The sequence below is a fragment of the Eucyclogobius newberryi genome, unplaced genomic scaffold (genome assembly GCF_026437365.1).
Source record: "Eucyclogobius newberryi isolate DKJ021-1_F unplaced genomic scaffold, fEucNew1.0.hap1 SCAF_13, whole genome shotgun sequence".
In the NCBI taxonomy this organism is placed as follows: domain Eukaryota; kingdom Metazoa; phylum Chordata; class Actinopteri; order Gobiiformes; family Gobiidae; genus Eucyclogobius; species Eucyclogobius newberryi.
In genome coordinates, this window is record NW_027315757.1 from 7,096,318 (window position 1) to 7,113,543 (window position 17,226).

General features: G+C 42.5%; 1 protein-coding gene across 1 annotated transcript in view; it reads right to left on the minus strand.

Moving 5' to 3' along the window:
• Positions 1-9,713, minus strand: part of grb2b (growth factor receptor-bound protein 2b) — a 45,063-nt gene extending 35,350 nt beyond the window's left edge. Inside the window, exons 1-2 of the mRNA XM_072442452.1 lie at positions 9,448-9,713; positions 6,621-6,852 (exon numbers count right to left, since the gene is read on the minus strand). Of these exons, the coding sequence (XP_072298553.1) occupies positions 6,621-6,698 (78 nt within the window). The 5' untranslated portion in view covers positions 6,699-6,852; positions 9,448-9,713. The remainder of the gene's footprint in view (positions 1-6,620; positions 6,853-9,447) is intronic.
• Positions 9,714-17,226: the final 7,513 nt, after the last annotated feature.

A 17,226-nucleotide genomic window follows, 5' to 3' on the forward strand; every position in this document is an offset into this window, starting at 1 on the left:
TCAGTATTTTAAAGAGTAACTAATAATCAATTAAAAAGTGCTTTTGACTAACTGTGTAAATGGGTCTTGAATAGATTTTATATGAATTATATATATGCATACATGCACGTATGCATTAGGCACCGCCTTGAGCCAGCGACCTCTCCAGGCCCCGCTCTGACCCGCTGAGGGGCGCTCGGACCCGCTTGGCCCCGCGATGCCCAATTGGGTCTGGAGAAGAGGCAATGAGGTAATCCAAGGGCAAATGTCCGCTCCTATCCAGATTATAAAGTCAGCCCGGGCCATGTTTCCTTCCGTCAGCAGCAGCTGTCAATCAACGGGCTAACACAGTAATTGAAAAAAATGCAATATTGTTTAAATATACTGTTAAAATACTGTTAAAATACTGTTTAATGCTATACTGTAGATAATATAATATTCCATGCAAGGCCAACATCATACATGGAAAACTGCAAGTCAGAATGCTTCAAGATAGCATTAAACAACTAATCAGTAAACATATGGACACATTTTTAACAAAAACATTGGCATGGAACAACAAGAGAGAAGAGGGAAGAAAAATTTGACCAGAGCTGTTGTTGCATAACCATTTTACATTCAACTGTTCTCAAATAAAGTTGACAGACACATCCAAAGTTTGACTATGTCATTTCAGAAAAATGATACAGTAAAGCATTAGTCTTTAGCGACACAGCCACCATTGAAGGCTCAAAGGCCAAAGTTAGCCGCGAGCACTTCCTGATTGAACCACATTTCATAAGAACATGTGTCCACCTGAGTAATGGTGTCTCCATTAAATATAGAAGCCTGTTCCATCCTGTAGCCAGATGCTGAGGTGTGAAGACTATGTACAAGCTTTGCAAAAAAAAAACTCATGATCAGGAGAAAATTAAGTTAATACATTTTGTAGTTTTATTTAGGTTTTTCCAACTAAATAAAATTAGTAAAATAGAAAGGCTTTCATTGAGCTCCTTCAATGATTAAAAAGGAGCTGTATGTAATATTTTTGATCTTCAAAGTCAAATAGATTTTGCTCCAGTACAGATATATAACATACATGTAACATATATATAACAGATATATCGTTAAAGCAGCTCTTGGGGTCGAAATTAGACCAAGAGCTGCTGCTACCGGGGCCCCACCCTGGAGCCAGGCCTGGGGTGGGTGGGTCTTTCCCCACGAGGCCCATCCTCCTGAGGATCCACCACTTGCGGGGGAAGAGCCAGAGGTTGCGCGTTATCAACTAGATATAGTCGGCCTCACCTCCACGCACAGTTTGGGCTCTAGAACCCTTCTCCGTGGGAGGGGCTGGATTTTCCATTATTCTGGCATTGCCCGCACGGCTCGGCCGCCACGTGCTGGAGTTCACCCCAGTGACCGCCTTTGGGTTCGGCAGCAATGCAGAGTACCTGAGAAGGAGTGATCGGGAAGAACAGTCGCCTCGATCTGGACTCGAGCAGTGTTCAGTCTGTGTGCAAACCACGCAGTGTCCATAATGAACTCCATGTTCAAGCACAAGGTGTTAATCAGCGCAATTGAAATCTGCTAAAACTAAAAGATTTTTTAAAAAATGTGCACAAAATTACAGTTGAATTTACCTATTGCAGAAAGTGAACAGTGCAGTGGGTGATTAAATGATGGTCTCTGAAAGTTGTGAAAAGTTGCTTATAACCTCATTACAGTGAATAATTAGGAGGGTATAAATGCATTAGGTACAGTAAGTAACAAATACATGCAGTGAGCTGCAAAGAGTTTGAAATTAAATGGTTCAGTTTTTAATATTTTTAAAGGACAAACATTATCCTTTATTAGAAGGGCTGCACGATTTGGGAAAAATATCCATTTGCCATTTTGTGATAAAATGTGAATATATGATTACATTTCTGTCATGTATTTTATCTGCATAATAGTGATATTTTATCTGCATCATTACTCTAAGAGAAGAACGGGTGTGTGACAAACTGCATTTGTGAAGGGGTCGTAAAGATGGGCCAAAGGATGTTTACCCTAGGGGGGGTGATAACCCAGAGGAGTCTGGGTAATGTTTACCCAAGGCTTGATCTCTACGGAAAAATACCAAGTGCCTTGATGTGAAGCTGACCAATGAGAAATGTGACCCGCCTATTCTAGAATATCTAATAAAACCAACCAGCATGGGAAAAAACGGGGTGAGACGCAGGAGGGTCAGCCAGGCTCCTTACAACAGCTTGGCTGACACAGTCCCCGCGTTTTCTCCCATGCATGCCATACAAATGTCTGATCTTTCTGTGTCGTTTCATATTCTAAGTTGAATTGTGTTCTCAATGTGTTAAGGAATAGCATCGGCGTATGTCTGATTCCATGACACATTTTTCCTGACAATTGCGTTTGCGATTAGATTTTTGATTTATGATACATTTGTATTCTGTCGAAAGTTCAGATTTGAACACAAAGACTGAAACAGGTCCATGTACTGACATGCGCAACTGAGACGTGCTTGTATTTCAAAGCATGTTTGTACAGATCTAAACAATAGTCTGAAGTTTTTATGCAGAATTTGACTGAAGGATTTTATGGGGGAAATGCAAATAATCTTTTTGCCCTAATTATTAGTTTAATTATTTAGGGCTGCAGTCTCAAAAGAAATTCTTGGTTGACTAAAGACATTTTATTTGTCCTTCACACCAAACTCTTCATACTAATCCAGGCACGCAGTGATTTGAGGCAGAAATGCTCAGAACGAGTCCGGTGATGATTTATGGCCTTAAAAACAGCAGAAGATCTGTTTAAGGAAGTCAGAGTGGATATTAATGATGCAGAATCAAATTAGCTCATCTTAATTATGGCGCAACAGGAGGTGAAGAGGTGATAAAAGGGAATAACATGGGTAATAATTTAGTGAAACGCTGTTAGAGCTGCTACGCTTTTTAAAAGAATGACAAGTACTTTGATGGAGCTTGATTAGGAGGATGTGACGCAACGATGTCAGTGTTGGCGGAAAAGGACCATTTCCCTGCTCATCGTGCACCCTTTAACATCAGTTTAATAAAGCAATTCATTTTCACTTCGGGAAAATCCTCACACATTCTGAGCACTGAACTTTTAAATGAGGTCTTATCTGATCTGTGCCGCCAAAGAAAAACATTTGAGTGAAAAAGTACAAGGTTTCTCTTTAGAATGCGGACAAAGACCAAAGAAGCTTTAAAAAATACACCAAACAAAGCCATGTGCATCTTCCCGAGTCAAAAAGAGCTTGAGTATCGCTGGAGGCTCTTGAAGTACAAGCACCAAATGGAAAAGTAAATTGTTGCGTGAACTACAGTCGGGGCTCACATTACGCTGAATCATGTTTGAGCTTTGAAACATGGCATGATGTTGACTCATTCTGGACATTTCCATTCTCTCAAGTAGTTTTTCATTCTTTATCTTGTCTTGTTGATTTGCATCATTTTAAAAGGTGCACTATGAAGCCACGTGACTGTGTCCAAGGAGATGATCATACTTTGCATGGGATGTTCCCCAGTATGGCATTAAACACATCCCTCTAGCATTTAACAATTACAGGAGTTTTATTACAAATAATACTTGCATGGTTACTATGAGCGGGGTGGCCTTTCCACGGATCTGACCTGTAACTTGGCTAGCCATGTTTAATGTCATTTTGCACACACAAAAACACCACACACTTCCATGTAGACAAGCAGCAAGTGACATAGTAGGCCCTGGGGGTCGTCCCAAAGCCCCGTCACTTTATATAAAAAGATTATAGTCTGGAGTTCAAGTGACAGTAAAAAGGTGCAATTCTTTTTAAAGACGAGCCACGATTTATATCAAACCTGTTAAGATACTTTAGAATGTTGGTTGCAGAGTGGACCAGAGGAGCTCTACTGTGAACAGGACCTTAACTCCTCATTTCATATTCATTTAGTAACTTTTCCCAACGCAGCTAGCCTCAGCTAACTTGTAAAACTCTAGTGACTTTACCACACGGAGCCTTGAGCCAGATGTTTGCTCGGACAATCTTTGGTCGGAGCCATGTGTGATCGAGTGAACCATCACACAGTGAGGTTGTGTTCTGTCTTTCAGCTGCTGTTCCCCTCATGTTCTATTGTGACATCCATAAAGCTTAGACCAAAAAATCATGCATTGGAAACCAGACTTTCTCGAAGTATCAAGTCCCTCCCCATTAAGGTTACCATGGAGCTTGTCGCAAATATAATAGAAGAGGTAGGGTGCTGAAAATCCTGAACTTCTACCATTTAGTTGTGAACACAAGGCTACATTTTTCAAAATAATCTGCTGTATTACGTGCGAGGCAAGTTCATTCTTAGGTCTCTCTAATAACAATAAAATATACACATAAATCTATAGGTAGATCGCCAACAAGCTCAAAAGGTGTGGACACCCCTGGCCTGGGTCATTCAGAAAATAAGGGAAGAGAAGATAAGATAAGATATGCATTTATTGTTGCACAGGTGGATACAGAGGAAAAGGACAGATAACTTATAGGAAGTTTAAAAAACACTCTTAATAGAAGAACTCTTATAAACAAAACTCTTATAAACAAAAATTCCTTTAGACATTCCTAAAGAAATGAGAGGTTTCTCATTTCTTAATAAGGAATGGAGGGGGAAAATAAAGATAAAAAATAAAATAAAAAAACAGCTAGCGTAAGACAAAATAATACTTATAACTAGATAATGTGCAATGGCTGAAGCCATTGCGAGTGTCTGCATTCTTGCGTGAAAGTACTACCACACGTACATCAGTTATATGCACATGAATATGACATTATTGCAGGGGTATTCAGGGCTAACAGTGTTTGTTATAAAGTCTGACAGCAGCAGGAAGGAAAGACCTGGGAAACGTCTCCTTCACACAGCGAGGGTGGATCAGTCTGTCACTGAAGCTGCTCTCCAGAGCGGACAGAGTGTCCTGCAGGGGGCGACACTCATGGTCCAGCATAGATGCGAGTTTAGCCAGGACCCTTCTGTCCCCCACCTCCTGCACCGAGTCCAGAGCACAGCCCAGGACGGAGCTGGACTTCTTGATGACTTTGTCCAGCCTCTTCCTCTCCCTCTCTGTGATGCTGCTGCTCCAGCAGGCCACACCTACAGGAGGGCTGATGCCACCACAGAGTCGTAGAAGGTCTTCAGGAGTGGCCCTGTCACTCCAAAAGAGTCTCCTCAGGAGGTAGAGCCGACTCTGCTTTTAACCAGGTCTCAGTGAGGAGCAAGACGCTGCCGTCCCTATAAATCCTCTGGGACCGCACGAGGTTCACTAGTTCCGTCATTTTATTTTGGAGGGACCTCACGTTTCCAATGACAATGGCGCCCTCGCTTTTCCCGGAGTGCGTCCTGCTCGCCGGCTCCTCTGTGTTCTCCTTAGAATGTCCGCCGGGATAAAGTGACGATTGTCGGGTAAAACAACGGCTTTCAGGAGCTCCATGAGATTCTCCTTTGTGTAGACACGCACCGGCCGGGCCCAGAGCCGGCGCACATCACAACGACGACGAAAACACGCAATAATCCAGTCGAACAAAGTCGAAACAAGTTGAATCAAAGCGGTTCCAGCGTGTGGCCCGATCATACAAGTAGTACAAAAACATATACAAAAATACAATAGATAGAGCACAAAAATTGTGAAAGAGAGAGGAGTGTTGCAGCAGGCAGCCAGAGGGCGCCAGTTTAAAAAGGGGCATTTAAAATAGAAGTAACCTGAAAAAAAAATTTAAGATCAAATTTTCCCCTGCAATTTAACTTCAACCAGCTGACAGAACAAGGACCAAACAAATCTCAAATGCAAAACAGAGTCAGAGGCAGAATTGATTCAACAGAGTGGATTATGAGAGCGGGCGATCCTCTGCCCTCTGTGACCAAGTGTGCCTCCCAACAAAAGGATTAAAGTGAATGCACTTAAATCCAGAGGCGGGCGGTCGTCACACAGAGAAACTGCCCTGCTTTTACTCGGATGTTGTTGTGTATCTGGCAAGGTCAGACAATGACAAGCTCACATTAAAAAACATAAGGACTCAATGAGCTTTTCTGGAGAGTTACACATCCAAAGTGCAAAGGTCCATTTTAAAAGAGACATAAGCTGCAATTTTCTGATTGTCTCGACTAGAGAGGCATAAGTGCATGTTTCACTGAATCGATAACAACCTTTGCAATTGAAATAGCTCTATTCTGTGTGGACTATAATATTTACAAATTTAACAAAGCAGAAAGTCAAAGACATATTGGAAATGGGATGTTCACACTGGCAGTTCTAAAAATTCAAAGCGTTTAAATCTGTGGCTTAAGATTTAAAATTCCAGCTGTCCGGCCATTACTCATCATCATTTACTGGAACTATATAACAAGTGTTTTCAGATTGTTGAGTCAGTAACAAAAGATATACCAAGGAAAGCAAGAAGCTGCAAAGAAGAGAACATTTCCAATAAAGAGTACGCAGTGACATTTACCGTATTTTCCGCCTTTAATTTTCTCTACGGAAAATATGGTATTGCACTTTTGTCTTCACTTCTACCATCCAAAACTTGAACTCCACAAAAGCATTTCCAGTCACAATTTCGTAAAGCCTTCAGAGACAGGAAAGCTGATCAAATCTCCCCGTGTTGCTCTCCACATCCGAGCACTTACCTTAAGGATTTCTCCACGCTTGAAGCTCAGCTCGTCGTCAGCGGTGGCTTTGAAATCGTATTTGGCAACGGCCTCCATGGTGGCGTGCGCGTGCGGGCAAAGTGCTGTGGCTGTGGCTGTACGCGGCGCTCTGAAGAGACACAGTCTTCTGCTGCTGTTGACCGAGTCTCTCCTCCCGTCTGTGACCCGTGGCTCTGGGCGACCACCTCACATACAGCTGTCAGTCAGTCACCTGCGCCGGAAACCATGGGTTACGGAGCGAATCCAGAGCTTTGATTTGCGCAAAAGTGATTGAGAGATGTTACAAAACACTTAATAATAATGAAAAATACGGCCTGGTTATAAAATAAACAAAATAATAGTACTCAGGTTTGTTCTCTTATTCTAGCTTAAGATCATTCTAAGACTGTTGAGGAAATGTCAATATTTGCTGTTTTTTGTGATTTATTTTTGTATGGATACATCTTCAAGTAAGTATTTTGTTTCAATACTACTTTTAGTATTGACTATTATATGACTTTCAACCCTTTTGACAACCCCTTTATGAAATGAAGTTATGTTTTATTACAGGAACTTGTGACCCAGCACAAATGAAAGTAGGAATCTACTGCTCTCATAAAAAAGAAGAGTGTTTGATTACTGTTCTGTTCTGTGGGTAACGATTATCCTGGTAAAAACCCCAGATTAAATTTGTACTATGATTTGCATTATATGAAAATAGTTACAGGAACCAGTCATGCTCCACTGGCCCAGGGGTTAAAGGTGTAAAGGAAGGTTGACAGAATTACAATACTTTACATTTGTGGTATATTTGATTGCTAAAAAAACCAAGACAGTATCTGGTGTCACGATACTAACATTTCAAATAGAATAGACTGATATTTTCATTGGCAGTCAAAGCATTAAATTTACATTATTTTTCATTTAAAAGCCAACTCATATTTACAGGGCAGTTTACTTTTTACCTGGACATGCTGCACAGCGGTCACCTGCCTCAGAAGCCTCAACTCATATTTGTTTCCAGTGACATTATTATTGACACTGGAAGAAACAAACTGTGAAATCATATCCTTACTTTTGCTTTTATTCACATTGCATTTGCCTAGTTTGTGACCAGCTTCATGAAATCAGACTTGACTTGCACTTTACTTTTGGGTTTACTTTTTTTGGAGTCAAGTTTGAAATTAAATTACTTAATTTTGCAAGACTAAATCTGCGACTAACAATTATTTTAGTAGTCGACTAGTCAAACGATCATTTCTGTGGTACACGGACACTTTAAGACATTTAAACCAAATAAAACACTTGAAATACAGCAACTGAAGGCTTCTAGATGGAGAACAGTTACGAAAAAGGTACATTATTTATGAAAATCAAAGATAATTTCTTATTTTTTGACAACGTCGACAGAGTTTGTACCGTCCAGATAGAGATGTCACAATAACACATTATAGCGTTATGATTATTGTGAAAAAAAACATCACGATTGACCAAACAAAAGTAAAATCTTTAATTTTGTTTCATTCCCGTGGTCTGACATTTTCCTATTCCTGAAGTTTGTGACCGGCTTCACCCAATTAAACTTCCTGAAAGACAAAATAAATTAAGAAAAATGACCCAAAAAACAGCCAGAATAGAAGCTGGACAACAGATTGAGGCTTAACTTTGCTTCTGAAATTGTCACGATTATTATCGTTTGACTCTCATGATCATATTGTGACCTGAATAACCACGATTATCCATCAACCTAATACATGACATGTATTAGGTTGACATCCCTAAGTCCAGATATAACGATTACAACAGATATGCTTTCTAGTCTGTTTATCACTGCCGCCCTGGTCACAATCATTACCATTTTCCTTCATTCTTACTATGATAATGTGGCCTGAATAATCACGATTAACCTAAATAATCCTGACACATCTCCACACTTCCCTGACACATCCCAGCCACCACCACCACCACCAGCTCCTCCAGCACCACCTGTCTGTTTGTGGGATCAGTCAGAGGCTTAACCTGGCAGAGCTGACACTGATAGATCAGGCTCGGGCCTCGGTGCTGAATTAAAAGGATAAAGCTCCATCATCTCATTAACATGCTTCTAATGGGACTGTGCAGCTTTGACAGGCTCATGTGAACACAACACCAGCTACAGTAATAACGTTAAGTCCAGTAGGATAGAGCACACGTACAACAATGCACATTTGGAACTAGCAGATCGATCCTGTTGTAATGTGACAACACTGCTAAACTGCTAAACTGGTTCTAGACTAAGTTAGCGCTGCCATATAAAGACAGGAAATTCAAAAAAGGGGAAACTGACGTGATGATGTGTGGCTAAACAAAACTGCCCGTTTCCATTTCGCTCTGCGGATGAGCATGTGACAAGGAAGTACCGTCCAAAAAACACACAATATAACATTAAACTGCCGATTTTTGATCATCGTTTCGAGTCAAGTTTGATCCGAGTCGAACACGAAAACTGGCTGCACCCACTGAGCTAGCCTCTGTTTAGCACGCATGCTAACAGTCCGACAACAATAACTGCGCTGCGGTGTAATTACAAAACTGGAGAATTTGAGTTTATTGCGACAAGGAAAACGCTTAGTTTGTACACATAAGGTTGTCCACGTTGACAATTTACTCGTATAAGTATTATGTAGTGTACCGCGGAGACGTATCAAATTCAAAAAGAAGGTAAACATGATTTTCTCGCCCGCAAGCTGTTGTTGCTAGCATAGTACAGTTAGCCCCCGTTACCGGACCGGAGTAGCCTGCGTCGCGAACTTTTACACCGCGAAAAACCCGCAAGAAAAAAACTCACCGATGGGTATAATCCGTACCGACCCCGTCAAAGGACCGAACTAACCCCGAAAACGTTACGATCCGCGCCCCGTTTCCTCTTCCGAAAGCGGAGCGGACAACGATGTCGCTGGCGGTTCCGTTCTCGAAGCCTAAATCTAGCTACTACTACTAGCATACGGTCTGACTGGCTGCGCTGCGCCGTGCCGCCGCTTACTTCCGCTTCCTTCGCCCCGTCCTGCTGCGCGCTGCTTCGGGGAGGGTCTGCTCCGAGCCCCGGCCTGTGACGGTGGTGCTCCGCCCTGAAGCTGCGTGTCTGCCGAGAACCGACCGCAGCATCCCCGGGCCAGGCGTCCACACAACTGGCTTTGATTATGACTCATGCCGAGTGGATCGTGATAATGACAATAGCAGGTTATTTGGTTCTGGGAGCTGTTTTGGTCACGCTTTTACAGAACTGTACTTGAGGCACTTTTCACGAGTGTTTGGGAGACGTTTTTTTCTGGTTTACAGTCATAATTATAATACTTTACATTTGTGGTAATGTTTGATTTCTAAAAATAACAAGACAGTATCTGGTGTCACGATACTTTATTCACATTGCATTTGCCTAGTTGGTGACCAGCTTTATGAAATCAGACTTGACATAAACAAGACTGATAAAAAGGCACTTTACTTTTGGGTTTACTTTGACTTAATTCTGCAACTAACAATTATTTTAGTAGTCGACTAGTCAAACGATCATTTCTGTTGTACACTGACACTTTTTAAGACATTTAAACCAAATAAAACTTGAAATACAACAACTGAAGGCTTCTAGATGGAGAACAGTTACGAAAAAGGTACATTATTTATGAAAATCAAAGATTGTTTCTTATTTTTTGACAACGTCGACAGAGTTTGTACCGTCCAGATAGAGATGTCACAATGTCACAATAACACATTATAGCGTTATGATTATTGTGAGAAAAAACATCACGATTGACCAAATAAAAGTAAAATTGTTCTTTTTTTTCCATTCCCGTTGTCTGGTACTATTCCTGAAGTTTGTGACCGGCTTCACCCAATTAAACTTTCTGAAAGACAAAATAAATAAAAAATTGACCCAAAAAGACCAGCCTGTGACCTTTGATTATGGCTCATGCCGAGTGTATAATGGTAATGACAATACCAGGTTATTACAGTAGAACTGTACTTGAGGCACTCTCACGAGTGTTTGGAAGATGTTTTTTTCTGGTTTACAGTTATAACTTTGCAGCCATAACAGTGTTTCCTCATCAAACTTGTATTTCAATGGATTCATACATATTTGAGTATCCTGTATTGTCCTGCATTTGTGGTTTGAGTGTTCAGAAAATGTCAGTTTTCACCTACCCCCTGTGTCCACCCGCTTCCAACAATCTTACCTCTGGATGATGGGATTGAAACAAAAGAGGAAAATCCTGTAGCTATTTTCAAAAGGAAAATCTGCTGCTTGTTACAGTGAAACATGACTCTGAAGAGTCCTGCAGTTTTAAACAGAAAGTCATTGGACTCATTTGTATTATCGAGCCGTTTTAGATTAATATTGCACATTATAGCCATCAAAATGTAAGTACGTACATGTTATAGTAATACTAAATACCCAGACAAAATCGTCAAATGTCTTCTTCAAACTAAATATATTCAGAAATATATTCAGACTCCATACTTCTACTCGAGTAACATATTTCACAGCGTAACCATATGAACTACTCTTATTTGAGTAAAAGTTTTCTTTACTCTTCCCATTGTACGTAGCCATAGTTTACATGTGTCAAAAAGCTTCATGTTGACTGTGTTAAACTCAATTATTTGAACATTTGTGTTTCTTGCTGCCCCAGATATGACTTAGTTTTTCTAATTTTTGTGGTCCATCTTTTGAAAATACCAAATGTTATGCAAGTTTAATGTTTCATCCTTCCAATTACCAAATTACAATAACCTTCTAATTGTAAATCCGTTATATTCTAAATTGTAAATCTGTACATCTGTTTCCCAGCTACACTGCCCCAGGAGCAGCTGTGCTGGGGGAAGTATGGCAGCTTGAGCACTCTTCTCTGCTTCAGACTACTTTTTCTGTCAACAATATTTAATATTTCAGTTCACCTGTGTCATTGCTGTTCACATCTTTCTCTCCTTCTTTCACTTCTCTCTGGGAGAGAAGCTCCACTGTCTCTCACATCTGTCTGACCGTCAGAGGGAGTCAGATCTTTCCTTCACTGTGGAATTACTCCAGGTTTATACTTTATCTCAAAGTGGTTTGGTAGTTTTTCCTGGTCAAGAAGGAGGGTCTAAGGACACGGGACAATAATTCCTATAACATTGTTGATTTTTAATTTTACACTGTCGCCCTCAGAGGCCACTGCTGTTGTGATTTTGTGCATTGCCAAAATAAATTGAATTGAACTGAAATAAATTGTTACAGTTACTTGCTAAATAAAACGATTTTCTATCATGCCTATATACTCTCTAGTCATTACTTGAAGTAATATTACTCATATGAGTATATTGTTGGCTACTTTCTCCAGCTTTGATCAATAGACAGGCCAAAGGACACATGAAGCCCATCAGAGCTCCAGGCTATACCTTTTTTTATTATCATTTATTCATGGCCCTCAGTTATATGTTTGCACCAAATGACAATTTTCTAGCACATTTTTAGTTTGTAGTTTCCACTTTTCTTCACTGACAGTGACAAACAAATACAAAACAACAAAAAAGCGTTTCTGATTCTGAAAAGCTTCTGGCTTTAGCGTCTGTCAAGATAAAATATCAAACACAATAAAAGCCTATTCATGTGTTTCAGGCACATTATTCCTTGATTTGACGGATTTTGAGAGGACCTTTTTTCCTTTCAAAAGACATGCAGTATATTTTTTCTTTTTGGAGTTGAATTGTCATAGCTTGAAACCCATGAAAATCAATCGTAGACTATAGTCATTTTGTAACACTCAAGTCACACCATTTGTACCTTGAAAACATTCTGACTGTGAGCTCAGATGGCCTCACAGACGTTCCATGGCTGCACTTGTGTCACACACTGAGACTGGTGTGTGCAGGGACTGTGCCTGTGGTTGTCTGCTCATGGTCTGAATCTCTTATTGTAATCTCTTTCTGTGTAAGTAAATCAAATGAAATGAGCGAGGTTGCCACCAGAGAGATAGATAAGTGTAATTATGCCACACCGTGTGACATTCAGGCAAAGCATTCATATTTGGAGATTACCAGAAAAGTTACACATGCACCTTTAATACTCTAGTTATAGTTTGTTTAATTTAATTGGCTTATGATTAGCCCATTGATGATCTTAAACACTTCTTAAGGCGAGACACTTAATGCTTTACTTTTAGTTTTAGCTCTTTCAATATCTTTCATGCGGAAACCACTCGGCAAAAAGGCAAAAAAATCCACTTGCAACCGTAGATTGTTAATGGGACTTTGTAACTTCAAATGCCATTTTCTGCTAATGCAATTTTTCTCCCACTGAGGCATAAAGGTCACAACTTCAAGTAAATGCTTTATTTTCAAATGAAAAGCTAACAAGGTTTTTATGTGAAATGTAAACTACAAATATCTCTAGATGTTTTCCTTTTCCCCTGCAGTGTCTCGCTTGAATAGACTATGGAATGCAACAAGAGATGTGAATCGTCAGCTCTGTTGCACATAATAAACCACTAAGCCACTATCAGGGCCACGTGTGGGTCTTAACGTGACGTGAGGGGCCACTGTGCTTTGGGGTCACGTTGCCGGTTCATATCTCCGGGGCCCATATTTTTGGCCACGTTATTTGGCTTCTTTGTTTACATCTGTTCTTCATTTTCTCACGTCACAATGATAATGAAACCTTATGACAACAGCGCCCTCTAGCGTCACATGGCATTAGTGACATTAGGACATCTGGCAGTTATAACCATGGATCTGTAATATTATATACAGTGTTATAACTTCCACCCGGGATGAGACAAGAAGATTTGACCTTTTTCTCAACTGGCCGACTCATTTCATTTGTTCCGAGGCTTTACTGATTACACTTTCATAATGACTTGGGTGCATTCTGATTAGTGGCGCTACTGTGTAATTGAGGTTGATTTAAAGAGTTAACAAGCTTGACTGAAACTCACAGAAGTTAATTCCATTTTCAACACATATTTCAAGTTCATATATTATGCATTTTTGTTTTTTTGATTGATCCAATAATTGTAAGTGATGTCTTTCTTGTATTTTTCTTTTTTTTTAGCTATGACAGTCTAGTTTTTTTTTAATGCATAAAATTGTATATATTTTCATAGAAAATGTTCCTTAACTTTGTGTTTTCATGGAATTATACAGGTGAATTTCCACCTCCAGAAAATGACTTCCTTTAAATACACTAAAAAGTATTGAATGGAGATTAAAAGGTAAAGGCTTTAGTCTAAAGTAACATTTTATTCCCAGTAGATTTTCAGGAAATAGGCGATGGCTTTCCAAATTTGTCTCCAAAATGAGTTGACAATCTTTAAACCCAACGAAACAGTCAATTTAAAGAAGATTAAGCAAACAAATTATACATGAAAGAAAAAAAAAACACTCTCGACTTCCTGGTATATAAAGAGCAGGTTTTACTTTCAGATCAAAAGTTAAAGTGTCCCCTGCATCAGTGGGCCGACTCTCAGTGAACACTCGCTGAACACTGGGTCATACTCACAGGAGCTGCTTCAGGGGCCGCTCCAGGGGCCGCTCCAGGGGCCGCTCCAGGGTCTAGCTCCAGGGTCCAGCTCCAGGGTCCAGCTTCAGGTGCACCTCCTGCACCTGAAGCTGGCTCTGAGGTCAGCTCTTTGTTTGGGGACAGCAGCTTTCATTTGAAAAAGGCCTGAATTTTCTTTGCTTAAGGCATGTTTGAGTGGAGTGTGTGCGCTGGTGTCTGTGGTTATATGTCTGCTCTTGTTATGAATGTGTCTGTGTCTTTGGCTACAGAACAGGAACCTGCTGCAAAACTGATGAGTCAGCCCGGATTTATGTGATGTATCTAATGCATGTATCTGTGATGGATGAATGTATCTGTGGCTTCTAAAAATATAAGGGAATTAAAGAGTAAACCAGGTCTAGTAGCCAACTGGACTTATCATTAGAAGCACTAAACCACAACAAATAAAATGACAAAAAATGTCTATGAATTACAGCGCACCTGGAAACTAATAACACTTCTCCCTAATGACAATGTGAAAGAAAGTTAGAATTATCTGCAAGTGTGTCAAAAATAAAAAAAAGCACGTGCATAAGTATTCACAGCCTCTTCTCAGTACTTTGTTGAAGCACCTTTGGTAGGTGAAATATGAAGTCCGCTCTGATCCAGTCCCGCAGTGCTGGCCCGCCTGTGACCCGCCTGCGACCCGCCTGTGACCAGCCTGTGACCCGCCTGCGACCAGCCTCCGACCAGCCAGTGACCAGCCTGTGACCCACCTGCGACCAGCCTCCGACCAGCCTGTGACCAGCCTGTGACCCACCTGCGACCAGCCTCCGACCAGCCTGTGACCAGCGTGTGACCCACCTGTGACCAGCCTTTGACCAGCCTGTGACCAGCCAGTGACCAGCCTGTGACCAGCGTGTGACCCACCTGTGACCAGCCAGTGACCAGCCTGTGACCAGCGTGTGACCCACCTGTGACCAGCCTGTGACCAGCCTGCGACCAGCCTGTGACCCGCCTGCGACCAGCCAGTGACCAGCCTGCGACCCGCCTGCGACCCGCCTGCGACCAGCCTGTGACCAGCCTCCGACCAGCCAGTGACCAGCCTGTGACCAGCGTGTGACCCACCTGTGACCAGCCTTTGACCAGCCTGTGACCAGCCAGTGACCAGCCTGTGACCAGCCAGTGACCAGCCTGTGACCAGCCTGCGACCCGTCTGTGGCCAGCCTGCGACCAGCCTGTGACCAGCCTGCGACCCGCCTGCGACCAGCCTGCGACCCGCCTGTTACCAGCCAGTGACCAGCCTGTGACCCGCCTGTGACCCGCCTGTGACCCGCCTTTGACCAGCCTTTGACCAGCCTTTGACCAGCCTGTGACCAGCCTGTGACCAGCCTGTGACCAGCCTGTGACCCGCCTGTGACCAGCCTGTGATCCGCCTGTGACCCGCCTGTGACCAGCCTGTGACCCGCCTGTGACCAGCCTGTGACCAGCCTGTGACCCGCCTGTGACCAGCCTGTGACCAGCCTGTGACCAGCCTGTGACCCGCCTGTGACCAGCCTGTGACCCGCCTGTGACCAGCCTGTGACCAGCCTGTGACCAGCCTGTGACCCGCCTGTGACCAGCCTGTGACCAGCCTGTGACCAGCCTGTGACCAGCCTGTGACCCGCCTGTGACCAGCCTGTGATCCGCCTGTGACCCGCCTGTGACCAGCCTGTGACCCGCCTGTGACCAGCCTGTGACCAGCCTGTGACCCGCCTGTGACCAGCCTGTGACCAGCCTGTGACCAGCCTGTGACCCGCCTGTGACCAGCCTGTGACCCGCCTGTGACCAGCCTGTGACCAGCCTGTGACCAGCCTGTGACCCGCCTGTGACCAGCCTGTGACCAGCCTGTGACCAGCCTGTGACCAGCCTGTGACCTGACCAGCCTGTGACCAGCCTGTGACCCGCCTGTGACCAGCCTGTGACCAGCCTGTGACCTGACCAGCCTGTGACCCGCTTGTGATCTAATGCAACAGACCTCATTAAAATTAATTGAGACGAAGTATGTTTTTTAGCGACCACAATATTGTATGTCTGGTCGAGGCATCTGCTGCCGGACATCAGAAAATAATATGATGAGGTTAGATCAGGGGTCGGCAACCTTTGATGTTCAAAGAGCCAAATTGGACCAAAAAAACAAAAAAAACAAATCTGTCTGGAACCTTAAATAAGCCTTGTATGAAGGGAACTAAGGCTGTAAGTGTATATTAGCTATATTCGCCTACAATCAAAATGACAAGGCTACAAATACATAATGAGCATTATTCCTGATTAAATGTTTATTTCCCCTGCAGCGCCCCCTGGAGACAGACACGCACCACGTGACTCTGCTATACTATTGGTACAAGCGGATGGAAGGATTTTTATTTTGAGGATTAAAAAAAAATCATTAACGCAGTCCTCTTCAAACCTTAATAACAATCCTCTTCTCTTTCCCCCGTATCTGGGCAACAATGGAATTGAACACAGCCTGCAATTATAGATATGATAATTTCTTCTCCCATCAAAGTTTGCATACCTGCACAACAGAGCTGCCTGTTCGATATCGACCACGACACACGACTCATCACAGGCACTTGAGTTTGTTGGAGCTGAATTAATGTCCCTTTCCTTCCTTTACGGCGATTCCTTCATGTCATCCTGGAAATGTCTTTCCAAATGACTCTTTTTGTGATTTGACAACTTCTCATTACAAAGCAAACATGCAGTGTGAGCTTAAGATGGTATATTCTACATCACACAACTATCTCTAACATAGATAATAACAATAAAGAACAGAGTATTTGGTTTCTCATGTTCTGAGAGTCCTTCAGGGGCCGTTTCACAAACTCCAGACGGCCGTCAGGTGCCTTTTACTGAGGAGAAGCTTCAGTCTGGACACTACCACACAGGTCTGATGGTGGAGTTCTGCAGAGATGGTTCTTCTGGAAGGTTCTCCTCTCTCCACAGAGACATGCTGTAGATCTGTCAGAGTGACCATCAGGTTCATGGTCACCTCCCTGACTGAGGCCCTTCTCCCCCGAGTGCTCAGTTTGGCCGGGCCCAGTTCTAGAAGAGTCTTGAGCTCGACACACTCCT